Source organism: Tupaia chinensis, unplaced genomic scaffold (assembly GCF_000334495.1).
Source record: "Tupaia chinensis unplaced genomic scaffold, TupChi_1.0 Scaffold000606_1, whole genome shotgun sequence".
NCBI classification, from domain to species: Eukaryota; Metazoa; Chordata; class Mammalia; order Scandentia; family Tupaiidae; genus Tupaia; species Tupaia belangeri.
In genome coordinates this window covers 2,582,743-2,603,618 of record NW_006160124.1, presented here as the reverse complement: position 1 = coordinate 2,603,618, position 20,876 = coordinate 2,582,743, and the positions used below count along the sequence as shown (strand labels likewise).

Below are 20,876 nucleotides of genomic sequence, written 5' to 3'. Positions count from 1 at the left end.
TTCAATATAGATGTTGGAGTTCCAGGCATAGTGTTGAAAGTCTTTCCCCTGGTCTGTCCATGTGCTTCCTTCAAAGTGTAGAATGGTCTCTTCCTTTCCTTTTTCTGGACTCAGTTAAAGAACTTCTTTTACATTTTAACATTTTCCACCAGTCACCTTTGTCTTCACTGTACTTGTTCTCATCGCTGCATCTGGCACTTTTCTTTTCTGCAGATAAATTAGTTTGGACCTTTTCTGGGTCTAAAGATCAATGAAATGCAGTGGAATTGGAAAATGGGTCTGAGAATAAGTTGCAGCACTCCTTGGCTTGTGACCTCAGGTAGTCTCAGTCTCAGTAGCCTGGTCTTGAAACACAAATTGTAATCTCTACCAAGTTAATATCCATTTGAACGAAACTTTGGTTAACACTAATTAAGTTCTTGCTACATGCGAGCTAATGCTCCTCTTTCAAATAGCAGCTCATACTGTTCTTCAAGTAGAGCTTGTTCTCCCTGAAGTACATCTGACTTTATCTAGGTGGTCATGTCATATAAACAGATGCACATTCCAGCATCCTGTCAGTGGAAAGGCTTTCTCCAATAACTAAACCAAAGTAGTTTCTCAGAAATTCTACATTTTAGTAACACTTAGCGATAAGTACTATTGTATGTGTTCCTTTTTCTTCTTCCCCAAATTAGAGGCACAATGAGAACAGAGGATTTATTCCATTCCCAGAATGGAAGAGAGTAACAGGAATAGAGTAGAACCTCCATAAATATATATTGCAGAAAAGAGCAGGCAATGCCAATGCATCGTACAAATTAAAATAACTCCTAAGAAATCCGCAACTGGGTCAGTAGTTTTAACTGGTGGTCCAATTACTCATGGATGGATTTAAACATTTTATAAAGAATACTGTTCATAGACCCCATTACATTTTTAAAAGAAACTATAACTCATTGGAGAATAGTGACCACTGACAAGGGGGACTCGTGGTAAGGGACATTACTTTTTCTTCCTACCCACTTCAGCATTTGGCACAGTATTGTGTAGTAAGTCCTCGATAATTCTGTTTTGAAAAGTGACCTGGAAATTTTCCCTTGGCACTGGAGACAGAGAAGGAGTTCTTGTCAGAGTTCTGGCAGGCATTGGAGCAGTCTGACAATATCCTGACAGTCCATTACAGTGACCAGATGGGACCTGCACATCAGCACCCAGGCTGTGGAGCCGGCACGTCCATGAACGAGACGATTGTTGTACCTCTGTGATTGCTAGACAGCATGCGCTCCACAGGCAAAGGAACGGATTCTTCACCGTGAAACTAAGCAGGGTGCCTTGTGCCAAAAGTTAATTTATGGATGTCCACACGGTTTCCAAAGATTTATATTTTCTTAATTTTGAGCATTAAATAAGGATAAAAAGGGTGGCACTATTACTTTCACAAAAACTTGATTTTACATGAGAAGTTACTTATTTTGGTTCATTTCCCCCTTTATAATGGACCTACAGGGTACAGCGGTAGATGAAAATATCTTCAGCCATAGAATCACTTCATAGAACTGGAGTCACAAGGTCATTCTGATTTATAAAAGAATTTCTGTTTATACTCAATATAAATCTTGCAAGTGCAGCATCCCCATGTATGAAAACCCTCTTGTTTTAGGCCTATTTTTAAAATGGGGGAGAAAAAACAAAGCCATTTTCATGCTAGGCAAAGGAGAGTGTTTAAATAATTCACTAAAACTTATTATATTTAAAATTACAAGCTCAGCATAGTTATTTTCATTATGTAAATGCTCAAAGGTAAGGCATAATTTAATGAATTTCAAATAATCTGAGTAATTTTTATAATTATACACCAAAAGAGAAATATCAAAATTACATTACCATCACTAGGTAGAAGAAAATAAATAAAACTCTGATATTTATAGACCTGGAATTATTTTACCTTCTCTTTTTTTTTTTTTTTTTTAAAAAAAAAGTTCAGTTCTGTTAGAGTAACCAAGTTCTAGCTTAAGCATTTTATCTTGAAGTCTTATCCAATGTTTCCCTTTAAGTAACTCTGATCATTTCTGGCTTAATAAACAAAAGAATAAAAATCTTATATAAATTTTGAGATGTAAATTTTATTTTAGTAAGGTGACATGAAATTGTTTCAGGTTACCCATAAGAACTAGGTAGGCCTTGAAATTTATACAGTGTTTTGATACATTGATTTTTTTTCTCATTATTAAAACCATAGAAAAACTTTTTTATCCAGAAGCATTTAGTAGTTTTTACATCAAACAGATTTTAAAAGGGGTTTTTACATCCAAAACAAATATAAATTGCTTTGAATAGGAATGTTTAAGTACCATACTGATTTTGTTTTCAATGTTGTGTAGGAGTTTAGGTAATAGGTTTTTGTTGAGGCCAAATTTAAAAAATAAATAAATAAATAAGGGAACCAGCAGTTAGCGTAATGGCTATGTTGCTGGACTCCCACGTAGTCGACCGCAGTTCGTGTCCCGGACCCGGTGACTTAAAACTCATGCCGGGCGCATGTGCGTGCATGCCCAAGATCCCGAGAGGAAAATGGAGGAGAAGGGATTGTGGCATGAGCATCCCCCCTGGGGGGTGATTTCTCGCTTTCTGTCTCTATGTCTCTCTCTGTCTGTCTGGCGAGCACACATGCCCTATAGTGAAAACCTCTCAAACAACAACAACAACAACAGCAGCAACAAACCACCTTGCTTTTTAATATAGCAAATATTTTAATAATTTATATAAAACATTTCATTTGAAAACATATCAATTTTGAGATAAAATATTTTAATTGAATTTTTAAAATATGATTAAATATTATCTCCAAATAAAAGTAAACTCTTTGAAGGTTGATTTGGAGATTATTAAAACCTAGATATTCAGTTGTATATTAGCTTTGCTGGAATCCATCAGAAGTGTTAGAAAATGTATGGGACCCAACATGAAAAAGATAATTTTGTTTTCAATTTACCAGAGGGCCCATGCACTTAGTAGAGAGAGAAGTGGGAAAGCACCCCTCCATGGGAAAAGGAAATCCTACAATCTTTTCTTCTCCAGTTTCCCTCCTTTCAGGATTTTGAACATACATTCACACCCATCATGTTTTTCAAGTTTCCGAGGGGATGACTTGAACCATGCAGTTGGCCATGAGAGATCTGTCTCACATAACTACCACATCCTGGGCTGGCCCCAGAACTCATTTTTATTCATGATATTAATACCCGAAAGGTAAATAATAAGAATATTGACATTCTTCATTTGCTTATAATTTTAATGTCAATACTTTAAGAATGATACATAGGCCAGCAGATGGCATAGTAGTTATGTCCCTGGACTCCCACATAGCTGGCAGTGGTTTTGGTCCCAGACCTGGTAGCTTAAAACTCATGCCAGGTACATGTGCGCCCAAGATCCTGGGAGGAGAATGGTGGAGAAGGGATTGTGGGGTGGCCATTGCCACTGAGGGTGTGATTTCATATTTCCCCTCTCATTGTCTGTTTCTTCAGCAAGCACACACCCTAAGGCAAAAACCTATTAAAAAAAAAAAAAGAATACTATACAATAAGTTCACCCATGATATTTGGATATAAAGCCATATTTTTCTCAGATGTTATTTTATGGCTCTGATATTATAGCACTATGTTTAAAGAGCAATTTTAAGGCCAACAGGTGGAATGATCATTTAGATACTTGATCTCATATGGCTGACTTTGTGGTTCGGGTCCAGGACCTGGCAGCTTGGAAATCACACTGGCATGCATGCATGTGTGCCTAAAATTCTGAAAGGAGAATGGAGAAGAAAGAATTATGGCATAGCTTTCCCTTGGGGAAGGGGGTGATTTCTCCCTTTCTCAATCACTCTCTCTCTGTGTCTATCTTCAGAAAGCACGTGCACTCCACGACAAAAATCTAAAAAAAAAAAAAAATTAAAAAAAAAATCTATAAAAAAAGGCAGGTTTAGGTTCCAGCAGGGTACCTGGTAGTGTGGTGGTTAAGGTAGCTGGATCCTCAGGGCCAAATGCAAAATTCTTGAACAACATGCTGTGCATGTGTGTGCACATACCCAAAATCCTGAGAGAAGAATGGATGGAGAAGGGATTGCGGTTTGCAAATGGCCATCCCTTCTGGGTGCTTTCTCACTTTCCCTCATTCTTGCTCTCTGTATCTCTGGTAAATACATGCACCATATAGTTTAAAAAGTAAAAAAAAAAAAAAAGCAGTGAGAGTGTCCAGCTAACGATGGAAATATTGTCAAAGTAGCTGGCCAAAAATAATTTAGATAATTTCATCCATCCCAAAACTATTAAAAACAAGTGTTGGAAACTAGAGATTAGAATTTTTTCCTTCCTCTTTGGAAAAACATTTCTTAGAAGAAAGTTTTATGAGTCCTATGACCCCTGGGAATGTAGTGTAGGTGCCAGGGAAGGGGATTTGATGGAACCTCAGGAAGCACTTCATGACAATCATACATTTTATGGAACACTGAAGGCTGAAAGTGAAAGTGACAGATTGACAAGCTGCAGTGAAAAGAAGACAGTCTTTTTTTTTTTTTTTTTTTTGCTATAAGGCATGTGCCCTCGCCAGACAGACAAAGAGAGACAGAGAGACAGAAAGTGAGAAATCACTCCCGCAGGGGGGGATGGCCATGCTGCAATCCCTTCTCCGTTCTCCTCTCAGTATCTTGGGCATGCATGCACACGCGCCCGGCGTGAGTTTTGTCATCGGGTCCGGGACATGAACCATGGTCAACTACATGGGAGTCCAGTGCCATAGCCATTATACTAACTGCTGGTCCCAAAAGAGGACAATCTTGATGGCTAAATTGCTACCGTCCTACTCTTTCAGAGTGTGTCAAGGAAAAAGCACATAGTGTGATTCCAATGGAACAGAAGTGAATCTTGCTCAAAATAGAATGTCATGAGGTCATCTTAGGTGCTTTTCAAGAGAGCGAAAAGACTTCAGAAGCTAACACCTGTAGGTACTGAAGTCTGTACAGGAACTGTAACATGCAAAGAATTAGAACATACAAATTAGAACATACAAAAACTTTTGAAGACATTAAAGTAGGAAAAGATTTCTTAAATAAGACCTCTATGGCACAGGCAATAATCCCTAAAATAGACGAGTGGGATTACATCAAGCTAAAATCTTACTCATCGCAAAGGAAACAATAATTAGAGTGAAAAGATAACTCTTGGTATTAGAAAAAAATTTATAAATCATTCCTCAGACAAAGGATTGATATGCAAAAGAAATAGGGAACTCAAGTAACTTTCCTATTAAAAAAAAGAAAAAAAGAAAACGAATAATCCAATTAAAAATGGCCAAATAAATTAAATAGATGACTTTGCAAAGAAGATTTGGAAAAAGCCAAGAGAAATATGAAAAAATGTTCAAAGTCTCTTGTCATAAAGGAAAGACAAGTTAAAATCACAAAGAGGTATCATTTAACCCTATTAGAATGGCTAAATCCAAAAATATAAAGTGACAAATACTGAAGAGGCTATGATGAAAAGGGAGCCCTCTTATGTTGTAGGTGGAAATGTAAATTAGTACAACTACTATGGAAAAACAAACAAACAAACATGGAGTTTCCTCAAAACTCTACAAATAGAACTACCATATAACCCAATAAGCACAATCCTTAGTAATTTACCCGCAGGACAGAAAAACACTCAATCATAAGACACTTGCACATTCATATTTATTACAACATTATTCACAGATACTAAAACATGGAAATAACCTAATTTTTCCAAAAACTAATGACTGGGTTAAAAAAACTACAGCACTTATACACTATGGAATATTACTCAACTAAGAAACAATGAGATCATATTGTTTGATTAAAAGTGGATGAATATAAAAAAAAAGTGGATGAATATAGAAGACCTAAGATTGAGTGAAGTGAGCTAGATTTTGAAAGATACGCATTGTATATCCCCACTCAATTTGTACTAAGTTTCTGTAATGTATGGCAGAGGTTGAGAGATCTGAAGAATGTGATGGTGGAGAAGATGAGTATGGATGCTCGAGGCTGTAATGGGGAGAGTAGTTAGTAGAAAGTGAGTGGTGGAGGGTAGTGACAGGTACAAAGAGGGATATGTTCGACAGATGGAAAAATGTAAAGTTCTCTGTTGAATAAAACAATTACATATTGTATATATCATGATGGTGAGTTTACATAAAATATAAAATTAGTCTAAAAAAAAAAAGAATGGCAAAAGACAAGTCAGGAGAGAAATGCAGTCACTTTTATCCACAGAACTGCAAAGGGAAAAAATTCTAGAAATGGAAAATCCCCAAAACTCAAAGTTGTCCAGAAAGGAAAAGTCAACCTTAAATCTTTGACAAGAACAGAAAACTTAGAAATGATGTTCCTCTAACAGTACTAGTAGAGTAGTAGAGTAGTAGTAGTTTCTGAGCCTCTCTCCTCTTTACTCATTCTGATTTAATTCTGGAGCAATTATAGTGTCTAATAAGCTTAGAGAAGAGGAGGAACACTGGGTGTGGCCAACAGAGAAGAGGACTCCAAACATCTCTGTACTACACATGTACCTCTCTCAGATGGCAGGCCCAAGAGGGGCCAGGTAAAAAAAGCAGGAGTGCAATTTTAAATGAGATTAGAAGTTTTGTTATGTTATACTAAATCTTTTAACTGCTGGATAATAACTGCATGTAATACATAAAAATGACTTTGAAGTCATGGGCCATGCTGGAATTATCAAACATGCCCAGCAGATTAACTAGCCTCGCAGAGCAAATTGAAAGGGAATATAAGAGGTAAAGTAGCTGTCTTATTATTGCACTCTATGAATTGACATACTAATTACTGGTCAATCATCAGAAAAAATATATAATACTTGTGGTCTCAAGGGAAACTTATTTTTTGCTCTGCTCATCTTCACCTATAGATGGAAAGAAAGAAGGGAGGAAAGGAAGGAGGGGGAGAGGGAGGGAAAAGAAAACTAAGAAACAAATACTTGAATAATACCTTGAATAATAGACTAAAACAGTACTCAGTTTAATCGATCATTCCCTTTGTGAACTGCTGCTTGCATTCTGGTTTAGAGGCTCATTCCGCAATTGCAGGTTTGTACTTCTTCCAAAATGAGTAACATTTCAGATGGAAGGATCCCAACAATTCATTAACTCAGAAGCCTAACTATGTAACATAACCAAACAGAGAGCTCTGAATATTTATTTTACTGTCAACCATGACTTCATTTAAAAAATAAAAAGAGCAAGAAAGAGGGGGAGAGAGAGACTTTCAGCTTGTGTATATTACTCCTCAAGTTTACATAGAGAGGGCTTTGGATTTTATGAGTTATTGCTAGGACTACTTAAGGCTGGCTGAAGTAGAGAATGTTCATGTGTAGTCAAAGTGGCAGATGTTATGTAGATTAGGATCATTTGTTTAGAAACTTTAGGTCCTTAAACCATATTGTATAAATGTCAAACACTTTTCATTATTATGACATCTACACTGAAGAAGTTTCTAATGCATCACTTGTAAATGAATGATAAAGGTATGGATTCAAATGTCCATCCACACTTGACCACATTTCTCAAGGACTGTTAACATTATTCTTTTATATACTTCCTCTTACTCCAGAGATGGGATAAGATGCTAAGGAATAGAGCAGGAAATTCCAGTTCCCATAGTTTGAACCATGATAAATCTGCACATGGGCAGGGAAAAAAGACTTTCTTCTGCTCCATTTCTCAAGTATGTTTTTCCCAATCCAAATTGAACAACAGGGAAATGATAGAGCCTAATTTCTGAATTCAGAGTGAACCATTTCAGATTAACTAGTTAACACTAATCCAAATTTTACCCATCTAGATATAAGTTTTCTATTCTATTACAATGTTCTTCCTACTAACAATAGACACTCAATGAATTTTCCTTAAAAGAGTGAAAAAGAATATTGAGTAAAGTAGAAGGACCAAAGAAAAAATTCTATTCTAAGTGCAGTCACTAAAAATATATCCCAAGGTTTACTCCTATAGGGCCTATCATTGGTTTCTACTCTAGAGACAAAAAAATCAATAAAAGCAACTTTATTTTAGATACAATACTGCTGAGAATATATTCAATAATACTTCATTATATTTAGTTATTTCATTTAAAAAAGCTATGTAAATCAGTGGATATTACTAAATACTATAACTACAGAAGGATATATTTCTTAATTATTTGAACTATATTATGTTCTCCCCTTCCTAGCAGTGTCACTCTCTTATCACAGAATATTAAGTAGCTGTTTTTCTTTTTCTCTAGAATATACATGTGCTCCCTACAGAGGGAGAGAGTGGTAGAGAGAGAAAATCGAGGGCTTGGTCACAACACAATTATTTTTCCTTCATTTCTCCAGCCTGTCAGGGTTTGGGGCATGTACACACATACCATGCCTGGCATGTTTTTCAAGCTTCTGTGGCTCAGATTTGAACTGTAGTCAGCTCTCTGAGATACAGTTTCAGTGCATTGCACCTTCCGCAGCATTACAGAGCCAATTCAACTTCAGTTGTATTACAAGAAGAAAAAAAAAAAAAACCCTTATAAGGCATTATCAAAAGAAATTTGAAGAAATTGGCAGCAGTCATTTTTTTTTTTTTTTTGAGAGGTTGTTGCTATAGGGTGTGTGCGCTCACCAGAAAGACAGAGAAAGGCAGAGAGACAGAAAGCGAGAAATCACCCACCAGGGGGGATGGCCACGCTGCAATCCCTTCTCCATTCTCCTTTCGGGATCTTGGGCACGCACACACACGCGACTGGCGTGAGTTTAAGCCACCGGGTTCAGGATGCGAACCCCAGTCGACTACGTGGGAGTCCAGCGACATAGCCATTACACTAACTGCTGGTCCCAGCAGCAGTCAATTTTAAAAAGCTAAGATTAAATTAAGAATCAGAGAGAAATTTTAAAGAGGCAAATAAACTCTTACATAAGAGAAGTATTAGTAATGGTTAACAGAATTTTTCATTTTCACCATGCAGAGTGGGGAAAAGAAATTATTTAAAGGATTTTTACTTGTAACATAATAACAATATGGCCCAAAACTATCTATAGAAAAAAAAATTTTTCAAATAATTTTCTTGTGGAATTAGCCAATCTTCTTAATTCTTTTCAAATAGGTAATATATACTCTTCTTTTTGATTGATTGAGAAAACTTTTCTCTTGGCTTGAGATAATAACTATGTTAATGAGGAAAAAAGTCATTTTCCAAAGTAAATTAATTTTTAAAGAATGTTTGCTTTCTATTCCCTCTTTTTAAGCGTAGTAATCAACGTAATTGGATCATGACCATTCCTTCTATCTAAGATAAGTGATTTATGTAGGCAAATTGCACTGATCATAACTCCTTGTGAGTTTAGAAATTGTAACTGAAAATGTTTTTGGCCAATGAGATAGGAGAAAGGGTACTAAAATATTTCTCTTGCTCTTAAGAATGGAGCATACTATAAGGATCTTTTTTTAAAATATTTTCTTCTCTGGATGTGACTCATAAAAATATAATAACCATCTTGTTACCTAACTTAAGTGTAAAGCCAACACCAAGAATGGCAGCCAGAATCTACAGAAAGAATTGGATATTCAATGATATCATTAAGCAGTTGATACTAACATCTTTGTACCTACTCAAACTGAGATCATTATTCTTATCATAAATTTATTATAATAAATTTCCTTCCTTTGCATCAAATCAAGTGCCTTAATCCATTTTCTGCTGCAATAATAGAATAACACAGACTGAGAAATTTACAAAACTCAGAGATTTATTTGGCTTATGATTCTGGAGGCTCTAAAGTTCAAGATCGTGGTGCTGGGATCTGGTCAAAGTCTTAGTAGCAGAAAACAGAGGAGAGAGAGAGAACAAGAGAGTTGAGCTGAACTCATCCATTTTATCAGGGATCCACTCTTGAAACAGCATTAATCCATTCATGAGAACAGAGCCCTCACTTCTAATCACTTTTTAAAGTTCCCACCTATTAATATGGTCACAATAGAAATTAAAGTTCAACATAAGTTTTGGAGGCAACAGTAAAACCATAGCACTGTTCTATCCCTACAACACGCTAATCAGTAAGAGTAACTTATTGGTTTCACACTTAAAAAGAAGAAAAAATAACAAAAATCACCATCAGCAATTTAAAATAATTAAAGAAATACATTAGTTAGCATCTTTAATGGCAAGACACTGAACCTATTTGAAAGAGGAGTCCATTTTCTAAGTAAAGAAAGGCTGTATAGGCCAACTTCAGAAAAACTTAGTTCAATTGTCAGGTATCTCATCCTCATTGTGTGTGAGTATACTTGCTTTAAGTTTGTTATAAGTCCCTGTAGAAATAGTCCACCACCTCAAAACAAAACAAAAACATAAACTCTGTAGTTTGCCAGATGTATAGTAAGGCTATACCAACCCCATTTACTGCACTAGACTAAATATTTACTGTGAACAAGAAAACAGATAAGAAGAGTATAGTATTAAATATTTATGCTCTAATTTGTTTTGTAAATAGTTTTGCTGTAATTAATGGTGATCTGACACTCAATTCTTGTGGGAGGCATAAAGTGATAATAGCTACTTTTCAATAGGCACAGACTTGTTTATACCAAAAAAAAAAAAAAAAAAAAAAAAAAAAAAAAAAACCCAGGTATATATCCTAAATTTTGCTCACTTGAATTGGGAACTTTTCTATAGATTCTTTTTTTTTAATTTCTCAGGTGAAAAAAATTTCCAGCCAGTCACTCATAACTCAATTATGCTATAGATTGCTTGAACTCTACAGAGTACAAAGGACACTCTTCAGGCCCTCAGATTCCCAACATGTGTGGTTTCCTCCACAGAGAAGTTTGGATCTCTGCCGAAGGGCACTGAGCCAATGCAAACCATGTGGATCTAAACACTGCTAAAGTACCACATCTTGACACTTACTTGCTACTGTGAGTACCTTTTAGCACCAGAGTGATTTATATAAATTGAAATGGTGAATACCTACACAAATATAATTTTACCTGTGTCTAATAACCTTTATGAATCCACTTTATAAAGATACAAAGAAATACACTTATGTAGAAATTTTTATATTTTATAATGTATTCAAATAACCATTTATTTCAACATCGTAAGAGAAATGGATATTTCATAAACATTTACTTTATTAAATATTAGAACATTTTAAACATGGAATATTGCCAAAGAGAGATTTGCTTAAAATAGTCACAGGAGGAAGTTATGCTATCAGAATTTATTTTAAGGAATGATCTAATACCCTAAGTTCAGATAAATGGACTTTTTCTTCCAATCCCTGAAGGCAAAACAAGAACAAATTCCCTTACATGTATGAATTGCTTTTTGCTATTATAATAAAATGGAGACATATTTGGAAAAATGTCTTTTATGCTATGTAATATCTCTTAAAGTAAAACTGCAACTGAGATTCTTCTTTGGTCTTTTCATAAAAATAATCATTACTTGCTAAAATATTTGCTGATGAGTGAAGATATTACTTGATATTATCAATAGGGCATCCTGGGAAAAGGAGTCATTTAAAAAATAAAATTCCCAAAGAAAAAAGTACATCCTTAAGAAGTGGAATGGACCCAACCATGGTGATATGGGCAATAGAAAGTTGCTGCGCTATACTATTCAGAAAACTATCGATCCCAAATCAGGAATTCTTACATCTGCCAGCCAGTGCTGTGGTGGGTAAGGCAGCTAGATCCCACATGGCCAACTACCTGGTTTCAGTCTCTATTAGGTGTCTTGAAAAGCATACCAGGAACATGTGTATGCATGCCCAAAATCCTGAGGGGAGAATGAAGAAGAGATTATGGCATGGCTATCTCCCCTGGGGAGAGCTGTCTCTCTCTCTCTCTCTCCCCTCTTTCCAGTGAGCACATGCACCCCATAGTAAATATTTTTTAAAGAGAATTCTTGTCCAGTTCACCTTACTTCAGGGAAATTGGAATGATAGGTTATATTGTATGTATACTCAATTTTTATATTTTCTAGGCTCTAAGCAGAAAGAGGGAAAACCTCGTTCTGCTATGCAAACCACATCTTACATATTTTAGCTGTCTGTTTCTCTCTGATTGCATGTCAATGGTACATACAATGGAGGAATTATTTTGTGTCTTAGTACCACAATATCTGTGAAACTTATTAAACTTCATTTGGCCTTTGTTATAGCTACTGTTATCTAGTCAGTTGTTTTCCTATTTTATTAGATAATACAGTTATAAAATACCTAGGGCTTGAAAGCAGATAACAGGTTTTATATTTTTCTAAGTAACTATTACTAAAACGTTAAGCATTATCCATTCATGTTTGTCTTAATTTTTAAAGTTAAAATTTTGATTTGAGGAACCAGCAGATGGCATAATGGCTACGTCACTGGACTCCCATGTAGTCAAGAGCAGTTCAAGTTCCATACCTGGTGGCTTAAACTCATGCTGGGCATATGTGCGTGTGCCCAAGATCCCCAGAGGAATATGGAAGAGAAGGGATTGAGGGGTAGCCGTCTCCCCTGAGGGGTGATTTCTTGTTTTCTGTCTCTGTCTTTCTGGTGAGCGCATGCGCCCTATAGTAAAAACTTCTCAAAGAAATATTTTTTTTTGTTTGAGATGGTTTTTTTCCATGTGTTTTGATAGAACCCTATGCAGGTTGAGGTACTGCCTAAAATAATGAGCTAGCCAGACTACGGAAGTACTCTGTATTTTGTAACATAAACTTTGGGTTAATATTTTTTTTACTGTTAATAAATGTATATCCTATTGATACACTTAAAAAAGAAAGAAGCCCTTGGATTAGTTTCTTGGGTAGATCTAAACCTCCCTGGGAGTGTGCCTGTGGGTGCACCATGACCCTGGTTGGCTGAACAGCTAGGAGGTGGATCCTAGCACAAGATCCTGTGAGGAGTCCCTGTCTCTCTCAATAAATAAATTAACTTAAAAAGAACAAATAGGTGTACAATATCATTATAGAGGGTGAGTTTTCCCAATTCTATCATATAATCAACTGCTTATTTCACCTTATTCTAAACAATAACCAAGCTACAGGATAACTATAATCTTTTGAAAAAAAAAGAGTGCTTAGAATTTTTAAGTGCATTTGGATTAACAGAAGACAAGGACAACTATTCAGAATATTGTAGTCTTCATATTTGTTCTAGAAACACAGATTACATATAATGCATTCATACGTATTTGCATTCAGAGATTGTTTATTTCTTTATCAAGTTTGAACACTATAAAAATAACTTCCTTTCATCTGGTAGACTTCAAAAATGTGTGGAATTCCTTAAAAATAAAATAATTAAAAATAAAAAATAATTTTTCTAATGCAGTGACCAATTAAGTAATATTAACACATATAAAGATAAATATTTTGGCCCAACTTTGGTAGCATAGGCAGTAGAACACCACCCTGCAATGGTGAAGCCACATGGAAAACCTGGTTTGGGTCTCAAGTCAACCCAAAGCACACCAGATATGTACACGCACATCTATGGTCCTAGCAGTCTGGAAGGTTAGGGGATAGCTCTGTGATGAGATCCCTGCTTATAGTGTCTGTTGTTTTTCTGTTTTGTTTTGTTTTTCTCTCTCTCATTGTTTCTCTCTTGGAAGAAATTAAATAAACTTTTAAAAATTTTGCCTATTTAAACTATTGCCTTAAGATTTGATTATACTCTACTGAGAAAATAGATATTTAGTTATTAAATGCATCTCAGAATTGAATGGTTATGATAAAGTGGTTATTAAGCTTCAAAGTTTCAAGGACCTAGAATGATCTTTAACTCTTTAAACAGAAAAATGTCAACATGGGGAACTATTGACCTAAACTTCCCAATGTCTCCTATTGAAAAAGTAGATAAAAAGAGAAATGGACTTCTGAAAAAGATTAAAAAAAAAAAAAAACACACACATAAAAAACACCATGAAACAATAGAAGATGCCTAATTGTGCCAAATAGGGCCATATATTAAGTCTTCTCATTGATAATTCATGGAATCCTGTCTAGATATTTTTCTCTGCTTACATGACATTATTTGTTAAAGTACGAGTTAATAATAATTCATAAGGCCTAAAGAACAGCACCTTTTCCTTCGAGCTTAGCACTGCTAGTTGAAAATGAAGAATATGGTAGCAATTACCTTTTAGATTTTAAATAACTGTTATGTATTCCTTTTTAGAGATAAGATCATTAATGTGCTTATAATTGGAGTGTTATTAATCTTCACTAGCCTAGAGAGATTGTGAGATACCTGTTCGAATGTGAAACAAGAGTGTGGAGAAAACAATATGGTATTAAATGCTACATGCTAAATGCTAAATGCTAAATTAATTTTTTTTTAATTTTACAGTTAGTATAGATGTATATATTAAATCTTGACAAACAGCTCACTTGCCATTTCTTCAGTCCAAATCTTTGAACTTCTACTGTGTAGCCTAGTACATATTAACTAATTGCTATGCCTTTCATTCATATTTTCAGAAATTTTAGTATTATATTAATTCATTCTTTTTTTATTCATCCTTTTTTAAAAATTTATTTATGTTTTAGGTTTTTTGTCATAGGATGTGTGCACTCACCGAAAAGAGAGAGACAGCAAAAGAGAAATGAGAAATCACTCTCCAGGGGGATGGCCACACTGCAATCCCTTCTCCTTCCTTGTCTTCCTGAAATTTTGGGCATGCTTATACACATGCTCAGCATAATTTTCAAGCCTCCAGGTCCGGGACCCAAACCACCATTAACCACATGAGAGTTCAGCACTTTAACCATCACCATTTGGTAGCCCTGTCATTTACTCTTAATGAAGAACATGCATATGTACTAAATCTATGTAAATCCAAAACGTATAGCAGAGACAATATGTTCTTTTAATATGTTCTTTTTTGACATGTAAATGATCTACTGCATTTGACATTGAGTCATTTAAAACAAGACAAAACGGAAAACAGATGAAAATATATGAATCCAATCCATCGTACATATAAATAGACTAACCTTTTTAAAATTTTTATTTAAGTCGACCAGGCTGAGCAGGAAGATGTGGTCCTTGACTCCCAGGAGCAGCCTGCTCCTCTCCTCATCTAACAGAAGAGTTTGGAAATCCAGTCCTTCTGATGAACCCAAAAAGGGAATACAGCTATTTGACAGTAGCAAATCTAAGAGAAAGTAAAAGAAAAAAAGAAAGAAAAGTTCTTAAGCCAAATGTTTATTCACTTCAATGTGTATATTGTCCCACTTTATATGTATATGTACAGCACGAAACTTCCAATTTATATATATGTGAACAATTTCAATTTTTAACATACACTCCTTCAGAAAAAGATACAAGATGTATTTGTATTTTATTAACACAATATTTATGTATAAAATATGTTAAGATAAATACACGCATGTAAAAATACAGAAACAAGTAAATGCAAATATTTTACAATTTGGTGTTTATATTTAAATTACAATTTAAAACATCTACTTCTAGTAATATTTGCAAACTGATAAAATTGATATATGCAAAGCAAACATCAATGATATGTGTCATAAATCACATGACATTTCTTCCCCTCATACTTTTATAATATAGACTTCATTTTTTGGAGCAGTTTTAGATCCACAGCAAAATTGAGAAAAAGATACAGTGATTTCCTATATTCTCTCCTGTCTTCATACTCCATACATGCATAGCCTCCCTCATTATCAACATACTCCATACTCATACTCCATACATGCATAGCCTCCCTCATTATCAACATCCCCCATCATGATGGCTTATTTGTCCATCTATTGACCTACATCGACATACCATTGTCACCCAAAGACCATAGTTTACATTATAGTTCAACCTTGGTGTGGACATTGGATGAGGCTGGATAAGTGTATGTTGGCAAGTACCCATCACTGTAGCATCAGGTAGTTTCATAGCCCCTAACAATCCTTTGTTCTCTTCCTATTCTTCCTTCTTCCCTAGTGATAACTCATCTTTTAATTGTCTCCACTCTTTCACCTTTTCCAAAATGTCATATAGCTGTAAACATTCCATGTGGACTCTTTTTTGGAAATTATGAATCAAACAGATATAAATAACTGTGAGCCTATTTTTGTGTGGACATAAGTTTTCAACTTCTTTGGTTAAATACCAAGGAGCATGATTATTGACTTTCATATTTAGTTTTACCAAACTGCCTTGCAAAGAGACTGTATCTTTTTTCATTCTTGCAAGCAATAAATAAAAATTTCTGTTGTTCCATATATCTGCCAGCCTCTGGTGTCATCAGTGTTCTGGATTTTCATCATTCCATTAGGTGTGCAGTGATAGCTTATTGTTCCTTTAATTTGCATTTCCCTGAACACATCTGATGTGGAGCATATTTGCATTCCTTGTTTGCCATCTGTATATCTTCTTTGCTGAGAAGTCTATAAAGGTCTTTGGTTCAATTTTTAAATTGGGACATTTGTTTTATTATTATTGGATTTTAACAGTTATTTTGTATATTTTGGGTAGCAGTTCTTCATCAAATACATCTTTTGCAAATATTTCTTTCCAGTCTATGGATTACATTTTCTCCTTCTTACTTTTGACAGTGTTTAATTTAGATTGAGGTTTGTGTTGAAAGATGACACTGGGGCCAGTTAGTGTCATGGTGGTTAAAATGGCTGGATCCCACATGGTCTACTGCATGGTTCAAGTCTCAGACCCAGAGGCTTGAAAAACATGCCCAGCACATGTGCATGTATGCATGCCCAAAATCCCAAAAAGAGAAATGATGGAGAAGAGATTGTACCCTTCTCCCATGGGCAGTGCTTTTTCACTACCTCCTCTCCACTTCCCCCCTCACCCTCTATGTCTCTCTGGCAAGTGCATAGACTCCAGAAAATTTTTTTAAAAAAGAAGAAAATAAAGAAGCAAGATGACACTGTTTCTATTTCATATTTGCCAAGAAAATGATGTAAACAAAGATGAATCCCAAGCAGAAGGATTCCGACACATAACCTTGAGCCAGTAAAGTAATCAGAATTTTAAAACTGGAAAGGATCTTAAAAAATCAACTAATGGGGGGACCAGCAGTTAGTGTAATGGCTATGTCGCTGAACTCCCATGTAGCTGAACATGGTTCGAATTCCAGACCCGGTGGCTTAAACTCACGCTGGGCATGTGTGTGTGCATGCCCAAGACCCTGAGAGGAGAATGGAGGAGAAGGGTTTGTGGCGTGGACATCCCCCTTTCGGGGGTGACTTCTCACTTTCTATCTCTCTGTCTCTCTCTGTCTTCCTGGTGAGCAAACATGCTCTATAGCAAAAAACCTCTCCAAAAAAGAAAAAAAAATCAACTAATGGGGGCTGGCAGATGGTGTGGTGGTAAGGTGCTAGATTCACACATAGTGGACCATGGTTCAAGTCCTGGACTTACAGGCTTGCTTTCTCACTTTCTCTCTCTCATTCTCCGTCTGGTGAGTATACATGTCCTGTAGCAAATTAAAATAGTAATAATAATGATAAATAAAATTAAATAAAAATAATTCAAATCAAATCAATTAATGTAAATTCATGATTTTATAAATGAAGGTATTTAATTCCAACTGGGTGAAGTCATACGTTCTAAAGTCTTAAAATTATGTGGTGATAAAGCTGAATTAGAGTTTCCATGTCCATTTCTCTTTGGCATTTGTCTATAGATACCAGTTCTTTGTTTACTTATAACTGTAATATGCACAAACTTCTATAAGGAACCCAAATCTTTCCTGCAGATTATATCCAAAGTACTTAAACTATCATCTCATTTTCTACAGTCCTAGAGTATTGAATGCCAATAAGGTAATGGTATTACTCATTAATTAACTATGTTACCAGACTTTAAAACCAATTCACTATTTTAAAGAAAGTCCTAATTAATTGATGAGAAAAATTAAAAGAGATAACATCTTAGATAGAGACATCAATACTTAAAAAAAAATACCATGGCAATTTTAATCTGTAAAATGGAAATTTGAATCCCTTAAGTTTAAAGGCTATATATTTCACCTATGAACTATGGGCTTTACTATTATTTTATATTTTTGAGCATTCTCTTCACTCTTTTTTTTATTTCACAATGAACAAATGTTATTTCTCTGTCACTAACCTAGATTTTTTCTTATTTTTGAGAGGTTTTTGCTATAGTGCACATGTGCTCGCCTGAGAGACAGAGAGATAGAAAGCAAGAAATCACCTCCCAGGGGGATGGTCATACCACAATCCCTTCTCCTTCACTCTTCTCTCGAGATCTTGGGAACACATGCACACACGCCTGGTGTGAGTTTAAGCCACTGGGTCTAGAACTAGAACTGTGGTCGACTATATGAGAATCCTGCAACAAAGCCATTATGCCAAATACTGGTTCCACTAAGCTAGATTTATATCTTAGTTTTAGGAAAGAAAAAAGGGCAGTGTGTTGAAGAAGATATTACACTATGCGAAATCTCAACTGAATGTGATTTTATTGTACATAAATATCTTACTAATATTTATACATAGTGTATTGTATACACTGAATAGAAGTCTGAATAGTATACTGATTGATTATTGTTCTTTTTTGTTGTTGTTGGAAATAGGATGTGTGCACTCATCAGAGAGATACAGAGAGAATCAATGAAAGGGAAAGTAAGAAATTACCCCATAGAAGGGATGGCCATATCACAATCCCTCTTCTTCCATTTTTCCTCTCATGATTTTGGGCATGCATGTACATGCATCCAATATGATTTTCAAACTATCAGATCTAGGATCCAAACCACAATTGGCCATGTGGGAGCCCAGTACCTTAACCACCCTGCCACCTGCTGGGCCCTTGATTTTTTTTTTATGCTAAATATAATTTAATCATTTTCAGACCAGGGACAGAATGGTATAATATTTTTGAGCTACTCCAAATGTAATAAACCTATTTTGCAGGGCCTAACAGTCAACAAACATTCCATAATGATTAAAAAGTAAAACTGAGAAGAATGGAACTAAGAGAATTGCTAAAACAGATATAACCTAAAGCTTTAACAAGAGACTACATTTTACACAAGCCTTCATTCAATCAGATAATTCTGTATCTGCCAAGAGAGTTACCTTATTTAACAAGTACTGAAAGGACAGAATCAAAAGTATGCAACGGAATTTCCAGGAGTATAGTTTGATCTAACTAGTAGAGGAAAGAAATTCATATGACATAAATCCTTATTATTTCAAATGCTCATAAATAATAATCAGTAATTTTAAATCGTGCATTGCAATATTAATTACAAAATGAAATATTACTTAGCAGAATGAGTGAGTGTGAACTTTACTGACCACCAGAGTCATATCCTGGCTTCACAACTCACTAGCTATGTGATCAAGGACAAGTTATTTACCACTCTGTGCCTTAGTTTCCTTACCTGTAAAATGAAGATAATAACAGAAGCTATGTAAAGCCACACTGATGTGAGGAACAGAGTTAATATATTATCAGCATTAGAATAGTACCTGACGGCACCAGCAGTTAGTGTAATGGCTATGTCGACCCATGTTGTCGACCGCGGTTTGAGTCCCGGACCCAGTGGCTTGAACTCACGCCAGGTGTGTGTGCATGTGTGCCCAAGATCCCAAGAGGAGAATGGAGGAGAAGGGACTGCAGTGTGGCCATCTCCCCTAGGGAGTGATTTCTTGCTTTCTATTTCTCTGTCTCTCTCTCTCTGTCTTTCTGGCGAACACATGCACCCTATAGCAAAAACCTCTCCAAAATAAATAAATAAATAAAAGAATAGTACCTGGCACGTAGTAAGTAGCTATCAGCTATTATGGTGATAATGATGACTTTTTAAAAATCTATACAAAATCAAAAAAAAAAATGATAGTATCTGCCAACTTATATTGGTTTCATGATAGTTAAAAAATAACATACGAAGTTCTTAAAATAATATTGATAGTTTTAAAAGTTCAATAACATTATTATTTGAATATAAATATTAAATTCTCCTTTGGGCCAATTAAATTCTAATTGGAAAATATGTTATCTCATCTTCCATTAAGCCAGGATTATAAAGTTGAAAACATTTCTATGTTTTTATGATATCATAACAATATTAAAAAGCTATTTATTCCACAAATATTTATGAGCATCTGGTACATTTCAGGTATTGAAAATGGTGTTAAAGTCATGAAATTAGTGAGCTCTTCCTGCAAGGGACTCACAGATTCATGTGGAAAGAGGTAGGTACATAAAACTCAACATATGTAAAATAGACATCGATATACAAAATATTTACAAATATTCCAAGTAATTAATTATTTATTACCTTCTAAAAGGAAGTGACATTTGATATATATATATATATATATATAAAGATTTATTCCAAGCAGAAAGAATGCTAAGCTGTAACAGAGCATATATTACTCCATGCTCTACTTACACACTGTATATATATATATATATATATAAAGATTTATTCCAAGCAGAAAGAATGCTAAGCTGTAACAGAGCATATATTACTCCATGCTCTACTTACACACTGTATTTTTAATATGCTAAGCTGTAACAGAGCATATATTACTCAATGCTATATTTTTAATATGTTTCCTACTTTGGATTGTGACCTCCTTCAGGGTAAAGACCATGTCTTACTTCCATTTCACAGGGCCTAGCTCAAAGCCTGAGACAAACTGAGCACTCAACATATATTTACGGAATTGAAGAAATTCAGTAGGCTGGAACGTGGATAATACACAGGGCCAGTGAGACAGGAGACTGGACAAAAAGGCAGGAACCAGATTTACTAGGGCCTATAAATGGCAGGCTGGTGGTTATTAGAAAGGGGATTGGAAGGCAATACAATATTTTTTGCAAGCAAATAAC

The 20,876-nt window shown here is 35.2% G+C and overlaps 1 protein-coding gene across 1 annotated transcript in view; it reads right to left on the bottom strand.

The window, feature by feature from the left end:
• The window catches only part of SEMA3D (semaphorin 3D), a 228,733-nt gene that overhangs the window by 104,392 nt on the left and 103,465 nt on the right, over positions 1–20,876 (bottom strand). Inside the window, exon 3 of the mRNA XM_006158746.3 lies at positions 15,020–15,180. Coding sequence (XP_006158808.2) covers positions 15,020–15,180 — 161 coding nt within the window. The remainder of the gene's footprint in view (positions 1–15,019; positions 15,181–20,876) is intronic.